The 22,654-nt window shown below is 37.1% G+C and overlaps 1 protein-coding gene and 2 long non-coding RNA genes across 3 annotated transcripts in view; 2 read left to right on the forward strand and 1 right to left on the reverse strand.

The window, feature by feature from the left end:
* LOC111093623 overlaps window positions 1-8,436 on the forward strand; it is a 30,800-nt gene extending 22,364 nt beyond the window's left edge. The window contains exon 3 of the long non-coding RNA XR_005382605.1: window positions 8,195-8,436. This is a non-coding gene — a long non-coding RNA (uncharacterized LOC111093623). The remainder of the gene's footprint in view (window positions 1-8,194) is intronic.
* LOC106558141 lies at window positions 5,030-11,658 on the reverse strand. Its single transcript, XR_005382606.1, has 3 exons — window positions 11,521-11,658; window positions 6,711-6,819; window positions 5,030-5,237 (listed from the first exon to the last, which is right to left on the reverse strand). It is a non-coding gene; the product is annotated as an uncharacterized LOC106558141 (long non-coding RNA).
* A 3,209-nt stretch (window positions 11,659-14,867) lies between these two features.
* On the forward strand, window positions 14,868-18,325 carry LOC100687509 (KAT8 regulatory NSL complex subunit 3-like). The gene is given in 6 exon segments (XM_038582450.1): window positions 14,868-14,894; window positions 16,386-17,025; window positions 17,028-17,119; window positions 17,121-17,540; window positions 17,542-17,734; window positions 17,737-18,325. Coding segments are annotated over 6 exon segments (1,950 nt in total). The 3' UTR covers window positions 18,315-18,325.
* Window positions 18,326-22,654: the final 4,329 nt, after the last annotated feature.

Genomic DNA, 22,654 nt, shown 5'->3' on the forward strand with positions numbered 1-22,654 from the left:
CAAAAGAATTATCAACAAACACAATTCCAGGACCAGACAACTTCACAGGTGAATGTTTTGTAGAAAACATTTAAAGAAGAGCTGATACCAGACAGAGAGACACTGCAGAAAAAAAGAAACTACTGACCAAAACCCCTGGTGAACATAGATGTAAATATCCTCAACAAAATATCAGCAAACTGAATTCAATAATACATTAGAAGATACATTGACCACAATCAAGTGGGGCTATTTCCAGGGATGCAAGAATGGTTCAATACTCACAAATCAATCAATGTGACATATCACATTAACAAAACAAAGAATAAAAATCATATAGTCTTCTCAATTGACCTAAGAAGAGTTGACAAAATTCAACATCCATTCATGATAACTCTCAAAAAAGTAGGTTTAGAGGGAATATACCTCAACATAATAAAAGAAATATATAAAAAACCCAGAGTTAACATCATACTCAATGGTAAAAAACAAACAAACAAACAAACAAACAAACAAACAAAAAACCCAGAACTTTTTTTTCTAAGATCAGGAATAAACAAGGATGCCATTTTCACCACTTTCATTCAACACAGTACTAGAAGTCCTAGCTGCAACAATTAGATAAGGAGAAGAAATAAAAGGCACCCAAAACAAGTCTATTTACATTTGCACCAAAATAATTAAATTCCTAGGAATAAATTCCACTAAGGAGGTAAAAATCTGCACAATGAAAACTATAAAACATTGCTAAAAGAAACTGAAGATGAAATAAGCAAATGGAAAGATATACCATTCTAATGGATTGGAAAAATTAATATGGTTAAAATGTCCATACTATCCAAAGTACACTACAGAGTTAATGTTATTGCTACCAACAGCATTTTTCACAGAACTAGAATAAATAATCCTAAAATTTGTATGGAATCACAAAAAATTCTGATTGTCAAAAAAAAAAAATTAAGAATGATGAATGAAATTGGAGGTACCACAGTCTCAGATTTTATATACTACAAAGCTATAACAAGCACAACAATATGGTGCTGGCACAAAAACAGACACAGAGATCAATGGAATAAGATAAAAAGCCCAGAAATAAATCCACACTTATATGATCAAATAATCTGAGAAAGGAGGCAAGAATACAAAATAGGTGAAAATACAGTCTCTCCAATAAATGGTGTTGGGAAAGCTGGAGAGCTGCACACAAAAGTATGAAACTGGATCATTTTCTTACACCATTATACAAAAATAAACTGAATATGAATTAAAGATCCAAATTTGAGACATAAAACGTTTAAAAAAGAACATAACCAGTTATCTCTTGTACATCACCGTTAGCAACATATATAGATAGGTCTCCTCATGCAAGGGGAAACGAAAGCAAAAATAAACTATTAGGATTAATCAAAATTAAAAAGCTTTTACACAGCTAAGAGAGCCATCATCAAAACAAAAAGGCAACCAACTGGATGGGAAAAGATATTTGTAAATGATATATCTGAGAAGTAGTTAATATCAAATTAAAATGGACTAATACAACTTGATGCCAAAAAAACAAAACAAAACAAAAACATATAGGGATGCCTGGGTGGCTCAAAGGTTAAGCCTCTGCCTTTGGCTCAGGTCATAATCCTGGAGACCTGGGATTGAGTCCCACATTGGGCTCCCAGCATGGAGCCTGCTTCTTCCTCTGCCTATATCTCTGCCTCTGTGTGTCTCTCATGAATAAATAAATATATTTTTTTAATTTGTAAACATTTTTTAAAAACCTAAATTATGGGCAGAGGGCCTAAATAGAGTGTTCAAAGTACATTGCAGAAAAGTTATGAAGATTTACATTTATATTTTCCACAGGGAGAAATGATAAGAAGCACAAACACAGAAATAAACGAGTAGAGATATAATGAGTTTGTCTGAAATATGACATATTTTGGCCAGATTCTAAGAGACAAGTGTGTAAAAAATATATTTTACGTCTTCATTTATTCAGTGTAGAAATGTAAAACATCACTGCACTTGCTGTTTAGAGTATAAAAAATATATAGAATGTGAAATTTTAAAATGCACTAAGGGATACATATTTTAAAAAACAATTTTAAGATACTTTATAAATATTTTTATGTTTCCTATTTTTCCTATTTACATTATATTTTATTTAGAATTCTATCACCTCTCTGCTAAAAATGACAATAATCAACTAATTTATTTTCCTGCTTCAAAACTTAAACCATCAAATCCAGTATCCACCTAGCTTCCACAAGAACTTTTTGAGAAAAAAAAAAAAAGATTAATATTAGTCATTGTCCCACCAAACCAAATCCAAAGTATCTTCCATGACACACAAAATCTCCTACTCATCTACACCCTCATCTTACCTCCTTCTCTCTTGCTTAATCATGGACAACAATAAAGAAAAACTTCTTTCCCATTTACACAATCTTGTTTCATTCTTCTGTCTCTTTATGCTTCCTACATGAGTGGACTATATTCCCCTTTGACACAGTCTTTATTTTTAATTTTATTCTTATGTTGTCACTTATTTCCAGAAATGCTACTTCTTCCAGAAATTTCTATAAATTCTACTGGATTTTAGTCATACCCAATCCTCACATTTTTCCCCAAACACTTTACTCTGCTCAGATTGCCTCTCATTGGTTCTCCATAATACCCCATTTTATCTCTGTCTCCATCACCTTCTGTAAAAGGGGTGCTAGTTTTATTTGTATCTTCAGTACTAGCGATGTATATACACACATATACACACATATCATATATATGTATATATGTGTATAACTGCATAAAAGGCACATACATACATAAATATATAATATTAATATATAATATTGTGTGGTGATTTTATTAGTCATTTAAATGCCACTGAGCTTTATCAATATACGTATAGGACACAGATTTGAGCCCAAGAATTCTTGAGTCAAAGCTAATGCTCATTTCCCTATGCTTCATGTCTCTAATTGATAATATTAGAATTAAATGAGTTGAACATTCATAAAATATATGTGTATCATATTTTAAATGGAAACTCATTTTCCCAATTTTTTCACTCTGAAAGCATTTTTATACCACAAGATATATAATTATATATTCTAAAAATTAAATGTCATTATGTTTACCTTAAATTATTAAAATTGATATATAATTATAGTTTGCAGATAACATCCATAACTTATAGTGAAAACTAATACATAGGTACTAAAGAGCTCAAACATATAAAAATTGAATAAAATTAGGAACAAGGAAGCAAACTATTTTTAAAAATTAAAGACAGTTGTTTCCTTAAAAATTTTTCTACTTGAGATCATACACCCACGAATGAAGCAATCAATTCATATATCCAAATATATTCCAGAGTAATTGTAAAAACATTTACTATTTTTAAAGGAAACTTAATTATTTTTTTAAACTGACATCCATTACATCATCATATTTTCTTCCATTTACATACAACATTATTTGGTGTCATAAATCTAGAGGCATCAAAAAATACAAGCCTACATAAAGCATCCTACTTATGCAAATAGTGCATCTGCTGCTGTTTGAGGAGGCCAAAGACTATTTCCAACTAGAATCGGACAACCATAATACAACACAGATTAAATCAATCGAAATCAAATTATATTAGAAATATTTAAAATTTAAATATTGTGTATAACCTGCTCAGAGAATCACTTCAAATTTTCCAGGAAATTTGGATGTCAAATCATATTTCCACCTACCAATACTCATTGTTCCCAATAAAGAAAAGTTTCCTCTGCATTTTACTCAGCATAAGTATCATTTCTAACTATTTTCCATTATTACCATAATGACAATTTATTTTCTGGTTAATATTAAAATCATTCCAGTACTTGTATATAAAAGGAGATTAAACCAAGGATAAAATAACAATTTTTTAGGTTTAAATATTTTATAGATTATTTTCTCTGTATAAGGAAATACTGGTTGGATACTCATGCTTTTAATTGCATTATTAATATGTATGACTGAAATAAAAATAATGTTTTACAGTTTCAGAAATATGGCTATATATAACTTATTAAAGAGTCCAGTTCTAGGCCAAATCATAGTACAATTTTTCAAGGCTAACCATAGGCAATCACAAGGCTTTTCCTGGCAAGTCTTAAAGGGGCAAACTTCCCCACATTAGACTGAGTGTCCAACCAGTGCATTACAGTTTTTTTAGAGGGAGGAGGAGACTAGGACCCAGCCCAAACACCCTCTACCAAGTCACTCCTTCCATGGCCTGCCAAGCTCATAAACATGTCTTTATTGCTAGCTCTGCTTAGACTTTTGGTGGTGGAGTCTTGACTAAAATATTTCTCCATACTGACTCAGGACTTTTCCACTACTAGCTCTTTTCTCTCTCCCTCCTTCAGACTCCCTAGATCCATGAAATGGCAGGAGCTTTTTATTCAAGGCTCTTCAGCAGTGAGAGGATTACCCCCATTTGTACTACTTGTCATCTGACTGACACTCTCCCTATACTAGTCTATGGGGGAAAATGAAACATTCCTACCTACCTCCCTTAATTGGCCTCTTACATTACTGCAGTAAATGAATGAAGATTTGATTGTTACTTTCAGTTGGGGGTCCTTGTCCTAATTGGCCACTTCCGCACCCAGAAGCTCAAAACTTAATCTTATGTTTCTTCCAACATAAGATTGGAAGAAATCTTCTCTGTGAAGAGAGCTGATCAACTATTGATTGCTCATAGATCAAGCAGGAAAACTGCACTCATTTAGAAAATATATGCTTTAAATGTAAGATGGTTTTCTGAATCCTGGAGATAACATTTAAAATTTGCTAAAAGTGTATAGCTACTAGGTTTATGTTATAATTAATTCTTTTGAATTTACTTATCTACATATTTAATAACAAACTGATATCAGGTATTAAATTATTAACAGGTGAAAAAATTCTAAGACTTACATTGGCTAAAGATAGAGTTCAGTACAAAGCAAAGATCTTTGGAATATATCATTTATCTAACAGTTACTAATATTGACTTCTTTTTAATAAGTGATTTGTATTTTATTCTAAAGATGTTTCTGAGCCAATCATTTTTTAACATAAGGATATGATACAGTTCTATCAGTATCAGTGACAAGAGATTCACTATAAACAATCTGTAAAGATGAGGTAGGGGAAGAGATATAATTAGAAGGATTCATGACAGGGGGTTTTCCTCCTACCTCTCACAAAGGTATGCTGCCTTGTATTGTCTCCAATGTTTTAGACCACTGATAAAAGAAATAAAAACAAAACAAACAACAATTTTAAAAAGAAATGAACACATAGTACTCTGCACCCCATTAAAATTATAATTTTAAATGCCTATTTTGTATGTATATTGTGATATATTTCATGTTATCAAACTTAAAATTTGTAAAACAATACACTTGTAAAAGTCTAGTCCCATACTTGTGCCCTCAAATAATTAGTCCTGTATCTAGATGCAAATTTAAAAACACACAGTGTTTTGAATAAAATTCTAAAAATATGTTATATATATTCAAGTCAAAATGTGTACTCTTTTTTCTGCTTTTTACACCAAGGGTGCCATATTATTACTATTATATCCAGTTTTTATCAAGTAAATGGTGAAATTCCTAGAAATTTCTCAGGTCCCCACAGCCTTATGTGGGAATTCTAATGCTATCATATTATTGGCAATATTCCGTACTCAGCCATTTTATATCCATACATATTTTATGCCTGTGTATGTATCATAGTGGTCGATTAATATTAGTGCATAAACACAGTCCTCATTCATATTTCAGCCACATAGAAACTTTCCTGACATAACATTTACTCAGTCTCCTGGGGAAGAGCCTCTTGTTTCAACATTATTTTGCTATCAGACATAATGATGCAATCAGTGATGGTACAATAAATAACCTGCATATATTTTGTGTGTCCAAATGCATCTGTAGAATCAATTCCTTGAATTAAAATGGTCAGTTCAAATGATTATATAATGGTATATTTGAAAAATATAAATTATAAAATGACTTATCTGGAATCAATTACTTAATGTCTGTGTTGCCCACTAGAATATATTAGCTTGGTAACTTTATCTTCTTTCATAAAATTTAGTGCACTCCAAAGTATAATAATACACTGTTTTGCACTGTGTCAATGAAAACTTTATGAAATTTCACATTGTTTATCTAATAGCTGATTCTATATTCTTAACCAACATACTTTCTCTCTGGAACGGCTCTTCTCCATCTTGAAACACTTTATTTCCATTGGTTTCTACTGACTTACCAGTTTCCTCTAGCTAATGCCATTATACCATTGGCTTAGAGTTTTACACTTTGGGCTACCCCTTTTGTTGTTCCTGTTGTTGTTTTCTGGGCTGTGTTCAAATACCTAAGTTCATTTGTTGTACTAGCTCAAGCACTTACCTTACTTATCTAAATAATCTCACCTGATCCTTTGCTTTTAGACACCATGCTGGAGATTCCCACAGAGATATCTCCAGCACTGATCTTCCGATGCCCATGTTAATCTGCCTTCTTGGATTATTGAGGACTTCTCTGTTTTCAGTGAATTGAACCTCCACTCACTTTGTTGCCAATGTTGGAATCCACTATTATGCATATTTGGCCAAAAGCTCTCTCTTAAACTATTTACTAGTCTCTTCACTTTTCTCTAATTTGTTTCTCCTAAAATCCACTCTTCTCATAGCACACAAGGTGATCACTTACCACTCTAACTCAGTTAATGTCATATGTCTTCTTCAAGTCATGGAGTGGCTTCTCATTGCCTTTGTTCTTCTTCCATATGTATCCCACTATTCCTTCTGATCTTCATTCTCTAAGTTTCAAAAACATTGGTTACCTTTATATTTTGTTATTCATTTGTCAAATATTTGCTACTTGCCAGTCTTCACTTTCAGTAATGGGGATACTACAGATAACAACAACAAAAAAGACAGATGGTCAAAAATATAAACTTCCAGTTATAAAACAAGTAAGCTGCAAAAATGTAATTCACACCATAGTGATTATAGTTAGTAATATAGTATGGCATTGCATATTTGAAAGATGTTGAATAGATCTTAAAAGTTATCAGGAAGAAAAAAATTGTAACTATGTACAGTGATGGATGTTAACTATATTCATTATGATCATTTTGTAATAATAAAAATATGGAATAATTATGTTGTATACCTGAACATAATATAATTCTGTATACCAATTTCATTTCAATGAAAAAATAAGTAAAACAGAATAAAAGAAAAATTCTTTGTTTTTATTAATGCTTTATTTTACTGGAGGAAAATGAGAATGGCATTTTATGCCAAATGCATAATATGGCAAGTGGTATAAAACACTAGAAGAAAGAAAAAATAGGTTAAAGGTTAAGGGTCATAAAGTGATGACAGATATAGTATTTTTAATAAGATTGCAAGTGAAAGCCACAGATACAAATGTGGAATAGCACAGTGGGATGAAAGATGAGTAGTTACAAAGGACCTGAGACTGGAACATTCTTGATGCATTGAAAGCAGAGTATAACCAGTGTGGCTGGAATGGTATTGGAGAAACTGAGGATAGACTGTCAGTAGGGGAAGAATTATGTAGAGACCTGCTTGACATGGAAGTTCTTTGTTTTTATTGTAAGAAGAGAAATACAGAGACATGACACTATCTAACTTCAGTTTTTGAAAGATCATTCTTAGGGTAAAATGTGGAAAATATAGTGGGTGGATATAGAAACAAGGGTAAAAGAAAGGAACTTTCAGCAAGCTAATGCAAAATTCTAAGTGAAGATGATGGTGCCAGGATGCCTGCTTGACTCAGCCGTTGAGCATCTGCCTTTGTTTCAGGGCGTGATCTTTGTCCTGGGATCGAGTCCTACATTGGGCTCTTAGGAGGAGCCTGCTTCTCCCTCTGCCTAGGTCTCTGCCTCTCTCTGTGTGTCTCTCATGAATAAATAAATAAGATCTTAAAAAAAAAAGATTATGGTGCCATGAACACATGAACATAGGCTAAACAACCATTATCTAATTCAGAATGTGTTTCAAACTAGATTTGCTAATGAATTTCATGTGAAAGATGAGATAGAGATATTCAAGATGAAACCATGGTTGTTTGTTTTTTTGGCCACAGCAATTAGAATCTGCACCAAATTGAGCAAATTTAGAAAAAGTAGAAATTGAGTGAGGAGAATCTTTCCTTTTTCACAGGTTAGTCATCTGACATGGAACAGACAAGGGGGAAGAGAAGCAGCAGCCAAGTGAGATGGGAGGATGGAGAGTTAGAAAACACATGAAGAAAATGATCGATATTGTCAAATGCTTCCAACAGGAAAGGGAGATAAGCAAGTAAGAATCACTATTGGATTAGGTGGTGTCAAGGCCTATGCTGACCTTGAGAACTGCAATTTTGGGGGAATTATGGGGATTTAAGCCTGACTAAAGTGTGTTTGATATGCAATTATAGGAGTACTAATAAAGGCAAGGAACATAGACAACTCTTTCTGGGATTTTACTGTAAAAAGGAAAAACATGATAGTTTGTAGAGTGAATTGAGGACAATACTTTTTTTAACTGAGCTGGGACTTATATAGCTTATTTGGATAGTGATAGAAATAATGGAGTAGAAATTTAAGTTTTAAAAAATGATGTGACATTATGAGAGAGAGAGAGGTGGTAGATAGAGGTGAGATCCTGTGCTCATATGCTTAAGTCAAGCAGAATAATCTGATTTTCTCTCTACTAGTTCTTTTAACTTATTGAGAAATGTTGAAGACCCAACTATAATTGTGGACTCATTTATTTCTACTTTCAGTTCTTTCAGTTTTGCTTTGTATATTTTGAAGTATTCATTAAGTTTTCTATTGTATTTTATTACTGATTCCTACTTTAATTTCATTATGGTAAAAGAACATATTTTGTAATATTCCAAATCTTTTAAATGTGTCTAAGTTTTATTTCATGGACCAAGATAAGCATTCTATGCACACTTGAGAAAAAAGAATATGTGTTTTGCTATTAATAGGTGAAATTTATTATTTATAAACGTCAATTAGGTACAGTTGCTTGATGGTGTTTGGGTTTTTCCCCCTCAATTCTCTATATCCTTTTTGATCTTTAATTTACTAGTTCTATTGGTGACAGGAAAATGTTAAAGATAATTTTGACTCTTTCAATAATGTTTTAGTTGTTACCCAGGATTTAAAATTTATACTTAATTTTTCATAAACCATTTAAAATCAGTATTTTTTACTCCAGGTTAAAGTTTAGAAATTTCACAGTTCCCTTTACCTTCCCCACTTTAAGAAAGATATATTCAAATTATAGATTATATCTACATACACTGAAAACCCTATTAATGCTTTATATATGTCTGTGTGTGTGTGCGTGTGTGTGTGTGTGTATATATATATATATATATATATATATATATATACTGTATGTATGTATGCATATATTAACTGCCCTCTTCTAGAGTCCTTAAAACATGTTTGCAACTATATAAATATACATACATACATACATACATACACAGACACACACAGACACAGACACAGACACACATACACACACACACAACTTACCAAATTTTAAGAACTCTAGAGGACAGGCTGAAGTTTGAGGTGGAAGCATAGAAAGACACTGAACTTACCTCTTTCCATGGACACACATATGGAACAATTCCTTCTTAAAAATACCTGAAAACTAGCTGAACAGTCCCTCCGAAACAAAAGACAAAAGGGCCAAATGAAGATGATTAGGAGAGGCAGATATACAACCTTGTCAAAAACTTTACCCCTAATAAAGAGGGAACTCACAAATATGGAGCTTTTCCTTAAGGAGCAAGGGGTTTGTGCTCCACATGAGACACACCAACCCTTGGGACTTGTACCAGAGAGATTAAACCCCCAAAATGTCTGGCTTTGCAAATCAATGGGGATTACACCTAAAGAACTGAGATACTTCTCTTTAATGGATTGCATGTAGACTCAATCAACCTGGGACCCAGTACAAGAACAGCAGTTTGAAAGGACCTTGACTAATACAAAAGAGAGTCATTTTCTAATCTTAAAGTGCCTGAAACACAGGCAGAGGTCTGTTAGAACTCTCTCCAGGGATGGAGGCACTGGTGGGCACCATTTTTGCATTCTCCTTCTACCTTGCTAGCACCAGTGGGTGTACATAACACCCTTCTGCTGTCTCAAAAAAGCTGGCAGGCAAGGCTTAACCTTGTGCTCTCTTGCTGAAATGTTAAGGCTGGCAAGCATGCCATGCCCTACGTTCTCCAGCTGCATTGCTAAAACTACAGGGTACATGCAGTCCACACAAGAGTGTCCTTTGATCACATGGTTCTAGCTTGCATTTCTGGCTCTATGGGATTATAAAATTGAAAAGACATTTCTTAGCAGGCTACTAGTCTCAGAGCATTGCCCAGAAAGCAGCCTAAAACACACTCCTGGTATTTCTGTGAAAGAGGTCTGTTTACTTGTCTTGAGGCTATACTCTGAGGGTTGGACCTCATGTTTGCCACATATCTAGAGGTTTCAAAGGTGCTTTCAGGGAATAATGGCTAGGAATGCCATCTTTGCCCTCTATCTTGGCCTTTTTGGAGCTCATTCGTACTTCACAGAAAGGAGCCTATACACATATCCAGAGCCCTGATTTCTGCAACTGTCACACCAGGAACCTGGTCTGGAGGCCAGCAGAGATTAGCACATGGTCCCACAGACTGCATAAATTTGCACACTTTAAAAATTGCTGTTTGTGGGTCTGGCTTTCAATCATTCTGAAGCTAGGTTCTGACAGATCTTGGCACACCCCCAACAACTGGGATGCATCAAGAATAAATCAGGCTCTTACATAATCACAACGGTGTGAGAGACAACCAAGAACTATGGCAATATGGAACAAGAGGTTTATCTCTGACATAAGACCACTTCTTCAAGACTGAGAGAGGTAGCTCTTTCACCTAATAAATTGTAAAACACTGAAACCTATATTACACAATATGTTAACTACCTGGAATTTAAATAAACACTTGGAAAGACAAGGGGGAAAAAAAGGAAACAGAGAATCAAGCAAAATAAGAAAACAGAGGAATATGTTCCAAATGAAAAAATAAAATAAAACTTAAGAAAAAAGAAAAAAAAAGAAATTTAATAAAGAGGGAGAGAAGTATTTTACATGATAAAGAGTTCAAAGTAATGGTCACAAGGATGCGCACAGAACTCAGGAGAAGAATGGGTGAACACAGTGAGCACTTCAAAAAAGAGACAGGAAATATAAGTACCAAACTAGTACAGAACTAAAGAATACAATAACTGCCTGAAAAGTACACTGGACAGGTTCAATAGCAGACTATATTAGACAGAAGAAAGATTCAGTGTTCTGGAACACAAAGCAGTAAAACTGACCCAGAGTGTCAAAAATATTTTTTTTTAAAGATAGCCTAAGGAACTATGAGACAACAAAAAGCAAAAATAACATTGGTATAATAGTAGTCCAGAAGGAGAAAGATAAAGTTGCAGAAAACTTACTTGAGGGGCACGTGGTTGCCTCAGGTGGTTAAGTGCCCAACTCTTGGTTTTGGCTCAGGTCATGAGCTCAGGGTTGTGTGATCAAGCCCCATGTCAAGTCCCAGGTCAGGCTTCCCACTCACTAGACAGTTGAGTTTCTCTCCTTCTTCCCCTCTCCATCCTCTGGATCACACTCACTCTCTCTCTTTCTCTCTCTAAAATACATAAATAAATCTTAACAAAAAGAAAAAAAAATGATTTGAAGAAATAATGGCTGAAAACTTTCCAAATCTGAGAATTGACATCCAGATCCAGGAAACCTAGAGAGTTCTAATTAAGATGATCCCAAAGAGATCCACACTAAAATGTATTATAATTAAAATGTAAACATTTTAAGATAAAGAGAGAATCTTAAAAGCAACAAGCAACAAAAAAAAAAAAAAAAAAGAGAGAGAAAAAAAAAGCAACAAGAACAGCTTATTACATACATGGGAACCTTCATGAAACTATCAGCAGATTTCTCAGCGGAAACTTTATAGGCTAGAGGGAAGGGCGATGATTTACTCAAAGTGGTGGTGGTAATGGAGAGAGTAGCCAAAATCCTCCAAACAAAAATACTCTACCTGGCAAGTTATCACTGAGAACTGAAATCTCCTCCAGAGTTTTCCAGACAAACAAAATTAAAGGAGTTCATCACCATTAAACTGGCCTCATGAGAAATGCTAAAGGGACTTGGTTAAGCTGAAAATAAATGGCACTAATTACACAAAAACTTATAAAAGTAAAAATCTCACTGGTAATGCAAATATATAGTAAAGATAATAAATTAATCACCTATAAAGCTAGTATGAAGGTTAAAAGAGGAAAATAGTAAAAACTAATGACAACTATAATTGACAAAATGATTTAAAATGTGACATAAAAAAACACTTTTTCTGTGGGAGTAAAAATGCAGCTTTAAAATGCTTTCAAACTTGCTTTGAGATAGCCTGTTATACATACAGATTGTTACATGTGAACTTCAAAGTAACTCACAAAGAAAAAATATTTTGTAGAAACACAAATAACCTTTAAAACAAAGACCATAGCAAGAGACAAAGAAAGGCACTACATAAGGATAACAGGATCAATCAAACAGGAGGATATAACAATTGTAAATATCTATGTTGGTACGTTGGAATATCTAAATACATAAAGAAAATTTTAGCAAACATAAAGGGAGAAATTAACAGTAATATAATAATAGTAGGAACTTTAACACCCATTTACTTCAATGAATAGATCACCTAGGCAGAAAATCAACTAGGAAGCAGTGGCTTTGATCAGCACATTAAGCCAGATGACTTAACAGGTATATATAGAACATTCCATTCAACAAAACAAAGCAAAACAAAACAAAATAGAATACACATTCTTTTCAAGTGCACATGAAATATTCTCCAGAATAGTTCACATGTTAGTTCAAAACACATTTCCCAATAAATTTAAGAAGACTGAAGTCATATCAAAGCATTTTTTTTCTGACCACAATACAAAACTAGCAGTCAATTAAAGAAAGTAAATTGGAAAAAGAGCAAATAGTATGAGGCTAAACAACATGCTACCAAACAACAATGGGTCAAAAAGAAATCAAAGAGAAATTTTAATAATACATGGAGATAAATGAAAATGAAAACAAAAAAGTCAAAAATCTTTAGGACCAAGCAAAAGGTAGTTTTGATAGAGAAATATATAGCAATACAGGCCTACTTCAGAATATAAGAAACATCTTAAACATACAATTTAACCTTATACCTAAAGGAAATAGCAAAAGAGGAACAAATCCCATCTTAAAGGATACTGAAAATGCATTTGACAAAATATAATATTCATTCATGATAAAAACTTTTAACAAAGTTGGTTTAGAAGGAACATATCTCAACATAATAAAGACCATATATAACAAGCCCACACCTAACATCATACTCAATAAGTAAAAAAGCTGAATAGTTTTCTTCTAGGATTAGAAATAAGACAAGAATGGCCACCATGGCCACTTTTATTCAACACAGTATTTGAAGTTCTAGTCAAAGCAATTAAGAAAAAAAAAGAAAATAACATATCCAAATTGGAAAAAAAGAGGTAAAATTCTCACTATATGTACACAACATAATTGTATATAAATATATAGATTTATGTACATAAATTATCTAAATAAGTTATCTATATATGATATATGTAACTATATATATGTTTTTATATATATATATGTGTGTATATATATATAGTGTGTGTGTGTCCTCCAAAAAGTTGTTAGAACTGATACATGAATTCAGCAAATTTTCAGGGTCCAAAATCAACATACAAAAATTTTTACATTTTTATACACTAACAGTGAACTACCAGAAAGGGAAATTAAGTAAATAATCTCATTTACAATTGCCTCAAAAAGAATAAAATACCTGGAAATAAATCTAATCAAAGAGGTGAAAGATCTGTGCTCTGAAAACTATATTAGTGAAAGAAATTGAAGATAATAAAATACCTGAAAAGATATACCATGCTCACAGATTTGAAGAATTAATATTGTTAAGTTGATGAGCAACTATTACCCAGAGAAATCTACAGATTTGATGGAATCTCTATCAAAATGCCAATGGCATTTTCACAGAAATAGAGCACAGAGCCCTAAAATTTGTATGAAACTATAACTGACCCTGAATACCCAAAGCCTCCTTTTTTTTTTCACCCAAAGCAATCTTGAGGGGAAAAAAAAAAGAAAAAAGCTGAAGGAATGACTCTTCCTGACTTAAGCTATAATACAAAGGCATAATAATTAAAACAGTATGACATTGGCATAAAAACAGCAACATAGATCAATGAAACAGTATAGAAAGCCCAGAAATAAACTCATGTGTAAAATGGTCACAGGAGCCAAATGGCAAGGATCCAAATATATAGCCAGTGGGGAAATGATGGTCCCTTCAATAAATGGTGCTGGGAGAACTGGATAGTCATATGCAAAAGAATGAAACTAAACCACTATCTTACACCAGACACAAAAATTAACTCAAAATGGGCTAAAACCTTGAATGTAAGACTTGAAGTTATAAAACTCTTAGATAAAAATAGGCAGTAGCAACTTGATATCAGTGTTGGTAGATTTTTTAGCTCTGACTCCAAAAGCAAAGGGAACAAAAGCAAATTTAAGCAAGTGGGACTACATGATACTAAAGTTTCTGCACAGCACAAAAAAATGCAACATACTGAATGGGAGAAAGTATTTGCAGTCAGATCTTAAAAAAAAAATGTGTAATCTAAAAATATAATGGAACAAACAAAACAAAACTCATAGATACATAGAAAAGAACTGGTGTTTGCCAAACTGAATGGGGGTTGTGGAGTGGATGAAATGGGTGAGGGAGTTATATTTCCATTTACAAAATAAAGTATAGGGTGTAGTATACAACAAAGTAAGTACAATCAGTAATATCATATAGCATACTGGAAAGTTGTTGAGACAGTGGATCTTGAGGGTTCTCATCAGAAGAAAAAAATATGTAACTTTGTGTGGTGGCAGATGATGGCTGGACATGGAACAATAATAATTTCGCCATGTATATCAATGTCTAAACACCATGTTAGAAATGGAATTCAATAATGTTATAGATCAAATGCATGTCAAATTAAAAAAATAGCTTAGAGTTTAAAAAAAGAACTCTTGAGGAGAATAGTTATTTCATTTACTCAAATATATCATTTCTGTTGCTAACCTCTCCTTCTGGATGTTCTAGTGTTTTAAGTTGCCTACTGATATAATTTCCCTTCGGTCTTAAGACTTTCTTTACCAACAATTTTAAAACATACTTGCTAGCTATGAATTGTCTCAGTTTTTCTTCATCTGAGAATATCTTTATTTCACCTTCATTTCTGAAGCATATTTTCACTGGGTATAGGATTTAACATTGACAGTTTTATTTTTTTCCTAATACTTTAAATATGCACACCAGTTCCCTCTTGGACTTCATGGTTTCTAATGAGAAAAATTTTAATTCTTATCCTCTTAAGCTAATGTTTCTTTCCTTGCTACCAATGCAGCTCTCAATGCCATGAAACTGTGATCTGGGGTATGAGGAAAAAGAAAAAGGTTTAAAAAAACTACATGGGATTTTCTCTCCTCACTCTGAGCATTAGACATTTCCTGTTCCTTAAGCCATATGTAAGAAGATTCACTTCTAGCTATCTCTATCCTGATACTCAAACCAGACTTCCAGCTCAGTTAAATTTATGTGGTGGACTAAAGGCATTTGTGAGGAAAATTAAAAATAAGCTCATGTAGGTTTAATAGTGCTTCGAATTTTGGCATTCTTCTCTGGCCCAGAAGTTTCTATCTATTTTTCAGTCCTTAGATACCTTTCCTATGCATCCTGTCCAGATTTTAGTTTTGCATTTCATGGGAGAGTCAGGGCAGCATATGTGGACACCATATCACCTGCACAGAATCCTATAGAAATTACTTATGCCTTCTTCTAGGACTAAGGAAATAAGGATTAAAGATCTACAGAAATAATTAATTAAAAAGTGAAAGCAAACAACAAAAAATTTTGTTTCTACCTTACAGTTTTATTCTACATTTCAGTTAATACACAGAGTATTTCAATATACACAAATATACCGCTACGAATTGCTGTATTTATACCATCTTATACATAAGTATTTTATGTTTGGGGCCAGCCTTCAATTTATCCTAAGCAACAGACATTAACTTGAAACCCAATTCCGGATTACGGGTGAAGGAAAGGCCAGCTCCTGCAGGGTGGTGGGTCCGGCGGGTCTGGTGTGGGAGAGCAGGAGTTTTGGCAAGGGCTTCAGGAGGACTCCCAGGGCGTACAGGAGCTGGGGGCTAGAGCCCCGGGCCTGGGCAGCTGGGGTTGAACGGGCCTTCTAGCTCCGTGTTTCCCACCTCACGCCGCCACCGCTTCTGGCAGTCTCAGCTCTCCTGCTGAGGCAATGTCATCCCTGTAGCCACCCATCTGCTGAACAATGGTAGTGGGGTAGGAGTTCTGCAGTCTCTGGAGCATATGATTGCGGCAGTGAGAAGCAGAGTGCTGGAGATTCACAGCCATTTCCCCCACAAACCTATTATCTTGATTAGTTGGAGTACAGGAGCTTTGGTGGCCTGTCACGTGTCAGAAATGGAGTACGTCACTGTGGCTGTCTTCCTTGGGTTCCCTTTACTTAACGTGGATGGCCCCAGAGGGGATGTGGATGATCCCCGTGTGGATATGAAGACTTCAGTCCTCTTTGCCATTGGGCAGAATTCCTTGCAGTGTTATCCCGAAGCCATGGAGGATCTCCGGGAGAAGATTCAGTCTGAGAACAGCTTGGCGGTGGTTGGAGGAGCTGATGATAATCTCAGAATACATAAAGCAAAGCAGGAATCAGAGGGGCTGACTCAGAGCATGGTGGACAGGTGTATTCAGGATGAGATCGTGGACTTTCTGACTGGAGTGCTGACTTGCACCGAGGGGCATATGGGCTCTGACCCCACGATCAGGATGCTAAGAAGAAGCCTCAGGATGCAGCCCACAGACACTTGGCCTTTGAGGTCCCTGAGTGGGGCAGTCGGCCTGCCTCACCAGCTAGCTGCCAAGCTGCCTGCCTCACCCTCAGGCTTGGAGGATCTTTCCAGTGTATCTAGCAGCCCCACCTCAAGTCCCAAGACCAAAGTGACCGCAATGACCTCTGCCCAGAAGTCCAGTCAGATCGGGAGCTCTCAGCTCCTGAAGAGACATGTGCAGCAGACAGAAGCTGTGCTGACTCACAAACAAGCTCAAGTTCCCATTTCATCAGAACAAACAGAAGAGGCAGAGAAAGAAGATCTTAGGGTCCAGCTGAAGCGCCATCATCCCTCTAGTCCTCTTCCTGGCAGTAAGACCTCCAAGCGACCTAACATTAAGGTGTCCCTTATCTCTCAAGGGGACACAGCTGGAGGGCCTTGTACTCCTTCCCAAAGAGGAGTTCCAGAAGCTGAGGGAGGGAAGCCCATCACCATGATGCTGGGGGCAGGCTTCAGCTGGGGCCAAGGATCTCACAGGACTTCTCACCACCAAGTCAAGTGCTTCTGAAGGGGAAGTCTCAGCCAGCCCAGCCTCCTCAGTGTCCAGCAGCACAGCACCTGGTGCCTTCCACACACTCCAGAGCTGCCTGGTGGCCACCTCTCCTGGGAGCTCCCTCCCTCCCACATCAGCCAGCAGCCTCTTCAAAGCCTCAGCTTCAGCTTGCAGGATATCAGCAGCAAGACCTCTGGCCTCCCAACAAATCCTTCCCCAGGGCCAGCCCCACAGGCCACCAGTGTGAAGTTGCCCACCCCCATGCAGAGCCTGGATGCCATCACCATGGGCACCAGAACCATTGTTCATACCATTCCTGTGGCCACCACTCTCTCCTCCTTGGGAGCCACTCCTGGTGGGAAGCCCACAGCCATCCACCAGCTGCTGACCAATGGGGGCCTTGCTAAGTTGGCAAGCAGCCTCCCCGGCCTGGCTCAGATCTCTAACCAAGCATCAGGCTTGAAGGTCCCTACCACCATTACTCTGACACTGCATGGCCAACTGAGCCGAATCACTACACTGAGCCCCATGGGCTCGAGAGCAGCCCCAACAGAAGAGCCCAGCTCCCAGGCTCTGCCCTCCAGCTTGCAGCGCCTGCCTCCAGCACTTGAAGCTGCTGTGCGATATAGCCTCCTTTACCAGATTGGTGATGGCTACCGTGCAGTGAGCCCTGGGCACACGTGCTGTCTTGCTGAGCTGTCCACTCGTCTGAAGACCTCTTAAGACCTCCATTTTTGCCTCCCTGCCATCTGTCTTCAGAATGGGCCTCAGGGTCTCATGAAACCATTAGGCTAGCAGCAAGGGAAACATTGTCCACTGGCACCTATGGGTCTATATCCCAGAATCACCAGGTTCCTCTGCAGATCTGGCTGTGCATGAGTCAGAGGCACTTCTTCTCCAGCATTAGCTGTGACTTGACCTAAGTAGCAGTGTTGGACTGCTCGCGACATTTAATGAAGGAGATCCTTTTGGAAGTCTGTGCCGCCCCCATGCCAAGTTGGTTGGAGACATCCACATGCTCTGGGGCTTTTATGGAGTTAGAATTGAGAGCCCTTTGCTGAAAACTGGATCATCCTGGCCTACCGACAGTTGTGCAGTACCAGAAGGCTGGTTTTGGACATCACTGTTGCTTTCCCTGAGCAGCCATGTGAGAACGTGCCCCATGCAGCTTCTCCCTCTTAAGAACCATATCAGATATTGAGTAACCTGCTGAGACCTGGGCACTCCTAAGTTCAAATCCATGATAAAGTAAAGAGGACTGGGCTGTTATCTTTTAATTCCTTTGGTCACTATAGATGGGGAACAGCTATTGCCAGGAAGTAAAAGATGGCCTGGCCCCTTTTTTTCATCATGCTTCAGGGATTTCCTGTATCCAGAAAACTTACAGGGCTAAAAAGGCTGAAGAATAGGAATGGGACAAATGAAGTGGCTTAAAGGCTGTGCCAGTAAGTTCTGTGGAGAAAACTTGGGGTATGAGGCTTTGCACCTAGTACCTGAGGAACTGTTGATTCGACATGGAGATGAGGAAAATTTGCCAAGTTACAGGGAAGAAACCCCAACCCCTGAAAATGCCATCTCCAGTGCTTGGAAGTGAAATGGAAACAGCTAAGTTAACATCTTGGCTGTCCCAGGAAGTTCAGCATTAGGATGACCAAGGCCACGTTTTAGTGTTTGTTTCCATTCCATGCACCTTCTTGTCTTCTTGCTTAGAAGTGAGAAGGTTATTGGTATTGACTCTACTGTGTGGGGCTCCTGGTACCAGCCTGAGCCCTGGAGAAGTGATCACTGAAGATGGAGCTCTGAGCCCCTCCTTACGTCCTCACGATACTTGCACACCAAAGAAGTTTTAGATTTGGTGTCATACCTGTCCTCTAGATCAGGTTGCCTGCCCTTCCCTACTCTACAATGTTTCCAGCCAAGGTGATAATAAATAGAGCAACCCAGGTGTGACTCTAACTCTGTTCAGTATCTGTAGGCAGGAAGGTCCACAGCATGCCATGGCAGTGGTCCAGGGTCTTGACCTGTGGTGTAACATATATGCAAACCAGGCTGTCTGTCTTTAGTCCAGGAGCTTTACCTGCCTGTCTAACTGGAAGCCAGGAGAGAGAACCTCTTGTGTAGGAGTCTGAAACATGGCAGAAAGGGGTACTGTGGGCAGGGGGGTGGTATGTGTGATAGAATAGAAAGAACATCCTGAACACCAGGCCCTCCCTCCCTAACCTCTTGCAGAGCTGATCTCAGCAGTGGTTTGCACAAAATTAGGCTTTGTTCTCTCATTAGCTGGTAGGTAACTGCTCTCAGAAATTCATTTAGTAAGTTTGAGGAAGATATTAAATCTGAAAGTGACATCCATGGGTCAGGGGTTTAGTAACTTTACAGGTAGGATTATACATCAATAGAAACCAAAGACAATAAGACTGAGACTTTGTGAAGCTTTTAGGAATCATTTAGGACAGGCAGAGGGTCCTGAACAACTCATTCATGACTTAGGAGTATGGCCTAGACAGTGCTAGAGTGGTTGCTCCTAAAAGATACTGGCCTAGTCTATGCTGGGGCCCAAGGAGAAACTAATGCATCGTCCTGTGTTTGTGTAAACCCTAGTATGCTTCCCATGGATGAGGCTTGAGTTGTACACCTTGAAGAAAGCCAAACCTGTAAAGGGGAGTTGTGAGAACATTGACTCTTGTTCACCTTGGAGGGACAGGCTAAAAGGGGAGATGGCTGAAGTCCATAAGTCATATTCTTCAATGCCACACTTCTGCACCCAGAAGAAGCTCTTTCTTCTACCTATCATGAGTCAGACCTGGAGTCCATAACCTCAGATGGCAATACTACTGGCTGAGAATGTAGAAGGATCAAGAAAGCTTTAGTTAAATTCTTGACATTCAACATGACAGGTGCATGTCGATGCCCTATGGAAGATGTCCTTGTGCTTTAAGAAGAGGTCACTGGGGGATCCCTGGGTGGCGCAGCGGTTTGGCGCCTGCCTTTGGCCCAGGGCGCGATCCTGGAGACCCGGGATCGAATCCCACGTCGGGCTCCCGGTGCATGGAGCCTGCTTCTCCCTCTGCCTGTGTCTCTGCCTCTCTCTCTCTCTGTGACTATCATAAATAAATAAAAAATTAAAAAAAAAAAGAGGTCTATCAAGTTTGATTATAAAAAAAAAAAAAAAAAAAAAAAAAAGAAGAGGTCACTGGGCAGCCCAGGTGGCTCAGCGGTTTAGCGCAGCCTTCAGCCCAGGGCCTGATCCCAAAGACAAGTCCCACATCAGGCTCCCTGCATGAAGCCTGCTTCTCCTTCTGCCTGTGTCTCTGCCTGCCTCTCTCTGTCTCTCTCTCTCTCTCTCTTTCCCACTCTCCCTCCCTCTCTCTCTGATGAATAAATAAATAAAATCTTAAAAAATAAAAGAGGTCACTGATGGAGGAAGATCTCCTACCTGTTCTTGGCTCCACCAGTAGAACAATCTTGGGGTGGGTGGGTTATAGAACTGAGCTGCTGTCTCGATTCTGCTCTTACATTAGCAAAGAAATAAAAGCAACTTTGGATTTCTTTTTTTTTTTTTTTTTTTTTTTTTTGCAACTTTGGATTTCTTAAAAAAAAATCCAGGATCCCTGGGTGGTGCAGCGGTTTAGTGCCTGCCTTTGGCCCAGGGCGTGATCCTGGAGACCCAGGATCGAATCCCACGTCGGGCTCCCAGTGCATGGAGCCTGCTTCTCCCTCTGCCTGTGTCTCTGCCTCTCTCTCTCTCTCTCTCTCTCTCTGTGTGTGACTATCATAAATAATTAAAAATTAAAAAAAAAATCCAATTCTGTTATCCAACCTATCCATCCAACTGTGGGAATGATGTTGTCAGTTGTTTTTGGTTTCTATGTCCAAAGCCATTCCAAAAAATCTTTGAACTTATAAACATATGATGGATAAAAGCATTGAGATATATTCATATGCCATAAGAATATTAGGTCTGTCCAAGGGGTGCCTTGATGGTTCATTTGGTTAAGTGTCCAACTCTTGATTTCAGCTCAGGTCATGATCTCAGGGTCATGAGACCAAGCACCATGTCAGCCTCCACCCTGAGCATGGAGCCTACTCTCTCCCTCTCCCTTTGCCCCTTCTCCCCCACTAGCCCTCTGTCTCTAATAAAAAAAAAAATTATTAGGTCTGTCCAAAAATGTTCCTGAGTCAAATAATTTAAAAAGGGTATGTCACCCAAACCCTGAACCAGTTTTCCTGTACTGGCTAATACTCAAATCCCAGCTTCTATATCAGAGTCATTATAGTGCTTCTCAAGCAATAGTTTCATTTTCTGTGAGAATCATATACACAATCACTGAGAAATATTTGTAGTCACTATACAATGAGGCTGTAGACAATTTGGAACACCTGCCCTATAATATTGATGAATGCTAAAATTTACTTCATATTAATTATAAGACATTTTATAAGAAAAATTATAGTCATCTGAATGGCTGATACTTTTATGAAACAAAACCACCAATTTCACAATATTTTCACAGCTAGGAACCAGAGTATACAATTTTATGTTGCAATGTAATAAAGAACATGTTATCATCAATCCAAACTATGTTTTTTATACATAAAATGAAATCCTGGAACTTTAAGTGTAACAGTGGGTAAATGAAAATACTTTATACTTTTAATTAAATTTCAGAGTCAATCAGTGGAGGGATAAGCAAGATGTGCTACCTTTGCCAAACTATCATTTTATGTAACTACCTTGCGGGAAAACCACTATTAATGGTTTTGAGAGTCCTTAATGCCTTAGGGCTCTCTTCATTTGCTAAGACATGATAATCAGCTATGCCAGGCTGTGTGGGCTTTGTCTCTGCCAACTCATGAATATATTTCTCAAAAAGTTTCATAAACAGAAGGGAAGATAAGCTGTTTCTGTCTTCAGAGCCTTCTGTTAAGAATTTAGAATCTCTCTTGTTTGGAAAGAAAAAAATAAATAGAAGCCAAATTGAAAATGTCAGTCCCTAGCAGGAAAATACATTTAGGTCATATTCAAATCTAAATGATCTTAACATTGTAAGAAAAAAAAGGCA

The sequence above is a fragment of the Canis lupus genome, chromosome 32, assembly GCF_011100685.1.
Source record: "Canis lupus familiaris isolate Mischka breed German Shepherd chromosome 32, alternate assembly UU_Cfam_GSD_1.0, whole genome shotgun sequence".
Classification (NCBI taxonomy): Eukaryota; Metazoa; Chordata; class Mammalia; order Carnivora; family Canidae; genus Canis; species Canis lupus.